Here is a 5693-nt window from a genome sequence, read left to right on the forward strand (position 1 = left end):
TGCATGCTTGGAAAGTTGAACTTGACGGGCATTTCAACTAGAGCAATTTTATCCACGAATGGCGAGTCGGCATAGCAATTCTCTGAGATTTTGTGGATGGGTGCCGGGACACCAGGAATTCGCTGGATCACTGCCTCTATTTCGGCTAACTTTCTTGTCAGGTCCTCCTCTCTGATTGCCTACGGGCCGATCGCGGCGGGTTGGGTGAATTTATTGACGAACAGCTGTTCTTGGGTGATCTCCCTTTGACTGGGTCCGTCCGCCTGTTGGTTGACTTGACTTGGCGTGATCGCCAGATTGGGCCCCAGTATAGTAGGTTGTGTGCCTCCTACGACGACATTGCTCATTGCTACGCCCGGGGTGGTGAAATTGGTTCGGGCAAGTTGTCCTCCGATGATGGTTGTTCCATCCTGTCGGAGTGTTCCTGCATTCAAAGTAGCACGGCTTGGATCAGTTATGTTACTAACGATATTGCGGTTTCTTATCGAAGATGACGGATCCGTCATGAGATGGTTGGATCCATCCTTGCGAGTGATCGGTGTATCTCCCAGAGGCTGCATGGAAGACACTTGGGCTCGGAAGCCAGGAGGTTCAATGATCTCGATAGGCTCTATGGCTTCGAGATGGTCATACAAGTTGGCGTTCTCATTTTCCAACTTCTTGCACCTCTCTCATTCCTGATTCATCTGTTCATTCAGTGCGGCGATCTGGGCAGCTAGGTTAGCCTGAGTAGTTTGAGCAACCACGTGGGGTGCGTTAGGAGTTTCAGATCCGTCATGACCATCAGACATGATTGATGCTCGTATAGATCTACGGAAAGTGCATTGATACGCTTGATTGCTAGGGCCCCACGGTGGGCGCCAAATTGTAGAGGCTAAAATCTACAATTGAGGATGACGTCTGTACGATCGGATCGATCGGGCACTAGCAACCTGTCAATACAAGAACACGTAAGAGCCTTAGGTTGAGCACCGGGAGGGGGTGTCGACCGTAGAGCCTCCGACGCTCAAGTCAGCAACGAAATAGCAAAATTAAATGATAAGCTGAATGAAATAAAAGAGAAAGACAGGTTGGAATTCGTGGTTCTTCCAAGCTGTCGGCGGCGTCGGAGGGTGGAAACGGTGACGACTTCCGATTGGGAAGAACAATCAGCCTGGCGGCAGTGTAGAGAGAATTCAAGGAGTAGAGAGCAAGTAGGGTTTTTTCGTGTCCCCTTTTGATGACCTAGCCGAGCTGTTTATATAGTGGATATCCAGTCGCTAGGGTTTTTACAGTCTGGCCTCGTCAAGACTTTTATTCCCCAGGTTGTTGCGATTTGGATAGGATCACAAAGATCTACCCCTCTGACCGCGTCAGTTTTGGTGGGAGACGTGTTTTAAGGTTTGACGACTGGGTCTGACAACCTTGTCAATCTAGGTTGACACAAACCCTTGGGCCGCATGCGATATATCCAGCTTGGTTGTGGATTCAAGTCGATCTATAGATTTTCGGGCTAGACGGACCAATCTGTTTGACTGATTGGGCTTTTTAGGGTCGTGTCAGATTGGCGAGCTAGCTTAACAGGCTTAGGCTGAGTGTGAATTATTCGGCCTGACCGTTTGGATAAGTTGGATATGAAGTGAGATAGTCAGCCTGGTCGGCCCAGGTTGATCTTGCAATAAGTATAATTTGACTTATCGGGCTGGACGAACAAGTAATTGGGTCATCCTAGTCATCGCTCCAAGTTGGTTCGAGGTTTGTCGGGTTAGACTGACCGAATTGTTTGTCTAATTAGTCTAGCTTGGAATGTTAATTAGGCTTGAGCCAAGTTGACGAATTTTATCCACTACATGGTTCCACCGCCTCGATCTTGACGCCACCACTGTAACCCCAAACATCCTCATTCTCGGCCCCATCCTCGCCTCCGCCGACGCCACCACCAGATCGACCCGGACTCTCAGCGTTGAGGGCTACACCTGCCTTGCTTGGCTCGTCACACATGGCTCTACACAGCGTTCGGAAGCATGGCTAGGTTCAATCGCCGCCAACTGGACGAGCTGGAGGCAGCGCTCAAAATGATGGGGCGACACTTTTCTCTGGGTGGCCTGATTGGGACTAAAAAAATGGTGTTGGAGAGGGAAACAGATTCGATCAACCTTTCGTCATTGATACTCGACAAGTCTACGGTGGAGGCATGGGAGAGATCGACGATGAACAGTTTGCGTGAGATGTGAGAAAGATAAGATCAAAGATGTGAGAGAAATGAGAGCAGAGAAAAGAGTTTGCGAGAGAAGAAAGAGATAGAGCTTGGGGTAAATTTGTACATTTGCACAAAAAATGGCTAATTTTAAGTTTCTTATGTGAGTGGACAATTTTTATTTTTACTATAGCAAAATGAATATTTTCATACTCCATTCAAAAATGCCAAAATGCTTAGATACACAAATCTCAAAGCCAAACAACACCGACATGCATCCATCAACCAAGATTACCTAAAGCGCTTATAATTATTGATACAGACAGGTACAACCATTCATATTTTCTTTCTCAATTGCTCACATAAAGCAGGGTTGGTTCTCATTAATAAGTAGTAGGATGAACACCTAAGCTTCCAAATCGAGTTGTATGTATGAGCAATTGTCTCACAAAATAGCAAGCTAGTTAATCACCTTATATGTTTATTATACGCGTCAAATAGGGTATCGGGGATAATCAGAGGCAATTTATCAACATAACTAAACAATCTCTTCGAATTCTCGCTTGTAATTGCTGCCATGTCTATTACATCCATGCCATTCAGAAAGATCCATAGATCACCTGAGTTTACCCTCTTTAAGCTATCACGACAAAATGGGCACGACTGTGATCTTGAATGCCTGCAATCAAAACTATTGTCAAACTAGCATGCCAAGAATTTGATGAAATGGTTCAACACATGCATCAAAATCTGTTGTAAAACAGTCATGATTGAAATCACACATGAATGAAAAAAAAAAGAAATTTACTCTATCAGGTAGTATACCCCAATAAGCTTACAACAACTTTTATCTTCAGAAAGGACCAGTAGACATGACATGTAGAAACGTCCTATTTTTTCATTTCCTTTGTCGTTTGTTAGATAGTATGACACGACTGCTTAAAGAGTGCATCAAGGGCTGGTGAGATTGGAAAATACTCAACAAGAAATTGTAACCAAAAAAAGTGCTAATTATTTTGAAATATAGTAGAACATGAAATTCTCAGTAGATGGTGAGAAAGGAACATAGTCATTTCGTACAGCTCTGTAATAATATATTAAAAGCAAACATTGTAGATATAATGCCACAAAGTCCATATGACTTTTTAGGGATTCAAGAACGATATTTAGATGCATGAGAGAGAGTGAAAGAGAGAGAAAACCATTCTCTGTAGCATTTGAGGCACATCTCATGGTTACAGTTTGGTAAAAGTACTTTACTTCTCATCTCCATGCAAATCCCACATTCTTCTTCTTCTTGAAGATTTACTTCTGAGAAATGCTCATGCTTTGCCTCATCACGTCTCATGTATCTCTCCATGCATACAACTTTTTGTCTTTTATCTTTTATATCAGCAACACCGCTCTGAAGTTGAAGTAAAGAGGGATAAATAACAGCTGGATACAAGATACCACCATCAACTACAAGTCTCACATGTAAGAACTGTAATCAGTATAAGACCAGGAAACATACCATAGAATTCCCTAATGCTAGCTTTTCTCTCGTGAGTAGACATAGTGGTGGCACCATCAACATACACCTATACCATGATTTCATCACCAACTAGGCAAAATAATTGAAGATGATGTGCATCAAGCAGAAGAAGCACTAATCATTTAATTCCATTGCAAGTAATGATCATTACAGGAATCACATCATGCGAAGATAATAACTAACCTTATAAATTAAGATTCTCAACAGTCCAAGTGTGCCAGCTAGACGACAATCAGTCCATTGTACTAGAAAAAGAAACAAATGTGCTGCAGGGCTATATGACATTCTCATCTGCAAGTATGCACCATCATACTCACGTGGAAAATCTGATGCTCTGAAATGCAAATGGAAAATAATCAAATTATATGTAAATACATTTAAATACCTGAACCTTAACCACACTGAACAAACATCAATTGCAGTAAGAACCCCTTTGAAATGATCTAGATTCTATAGTACAAATCTAGCGCAATAAGCTAGCAAATTATTCACTTGTAACTTCATAAGAAACACATCCGAAACCGAATTAATTCAATATTACTTACGGACAACTCAAAGGCTAAAGACAAGCATTTTCTTGAATATTTGTGCAATGACATTCAAACGGAGAGCCTACAGACGTTCCAAGGAATAATAATAAACTAATTTTGTTTAATCTAAAATAATAAAACAAATGCTTAGCTACTGAAACCGCAAAGTGTTCCTGAATTAGTAGGCAAAACAAGAGTTTTTATAACAAAAGGCACAAAAAAAATCCTACTAATACAAAAGGCCAATGGCAAAGCACAAAACTCAGTGCATATTATTTTTTGGTTTCACCTAATGACTATTCATATAGATAGTTATTCTAACGCATCACACACAACATACACTTGAAACCTATCAATGCTCACTAATTTCAAATAGAGTGAGGGTAATAAAAACAGTATTTCAAATCGCTCCAATCCAACATAAAAATCACAAATACTAAGCATTATTAAACAATTAAAGCTAAGTAAACGAATAACATAAGGAAAAATTATATATAAACTAGAGTTGCCGCAAAACCAAAACACAACCACAAAAAATAACGCAAATTAAATAAATAGAATAAAATAACAACTGACAGAATATTAGCATGTTGGATATCGGCTTCGAGCAATTTGATCGAATCCCTAAACGAGCGTCGCCGCATTGAAGCTCCGCCGCTCACATGCATCATCTCCAATCCGAACAATTTCTCGGCCTCAGTGATACAATATCAGTATCGATGATCTCCACTCAAAATAAAAAATCAAAAAAATAAATCAAAGTCGCGAAATAAAGAAGGTAAAATTTTCAAATTTAGTTCTCTATCGTAGCTGTAGAAAGTTTGATTGAGGGACTCAGCGTGCACAAATTTGATAGCATTTTGTGTTGGAATTCTCTTCTCGTTTCATCGGTGCAATTCCAGACAAAACTAAGAAAGTGAAGGGGAGGACACGTGGAGGGGTGATTCATGTAGGAATAAAACTATAGTAGTACTTTAGTAGGAGAAATTATATATATAGCTTATCTCATAAAGTATAAGTTTTTTTGCAAATTCTCCTGTACAATTTGGTGTCATACCACATAATAGTGTAAAAAAAATGCATATATATTAATAACTTGTAGATACAAGACACGAGTTTGAGTTCCACATGCATGGCCATATTTTCTCTTGCTTTAGCTCGGTCCGGGTCATCGGGATCATTTTTTATTATTATATTTATTTATAACCAGACCATTCTCAGTCTCATTCAAAATTATCATTTACATGCATTAAAAGTTTAATTGTAAATGGTAATATATCATTTATTTTTATACAAAATATCATTTACAAAGTATCATTTTCTGTTATTAAAAGTGTCATTTACATGCAATAAAACTATCATTTATAATATATTATTTATTTTTATACAAAATATTATTTGATTTTATTAAAATATATCATTTACGAAATATCATTTGTATACATTAAAAGCA

The 5693-nt window shown here is 39.6% G+C and overlaps 1 protein-coding gene across 1 annotated transcript; it reads right to left on the reverse strand.

Moving 5' to 3' along the window:
• Window positions 1-2467: 2467 nt before the first annotated feature.
• Window positions 2468-5178, reverse strand: LOC131012023 (E3 ubiquitin-protein ligase AIRP2-like). The gene is made up of 5 exons (XM_057939928.1): window positions 4817-5178; window positions 3894-4044; window positions 3690-3756; window positions 3379-3613; window positions 2468-2855 (listed from the first exon to the last, which is right to left on the reverse strand). Exons 1-5 carry the CDS (start codon window positions 4909-4911, stop codon window positions 2645-2647), a joined length of 759 nt encoding a protein of 252 aa, XP_057795911.1. The 5' UTR covers window positions 4912-5178; the 3' UTR covers window positions 2468-2644.
• Between the last annotated feature and the right edge of the window lie 515 nt (window positions 5179-5693).

The sequence above is a fragment of the Salvia miltiorrhiza genome, chromosome 2 (assembly GCF_028751815.1).
Source record: "Salvia miltiorrhiza cultivar Shanhuang (shh) chromosome 2, IMPLAD_Smil_shh, whole genome shotgun sequence".
Classification (NCBI taxonomy): Eukaryota; Viridiplantae; Streptophyta; class Magnoliopsida; order Lamiales; family Lamiaceae; genus Salvia; species Salvia miltiorrhiza.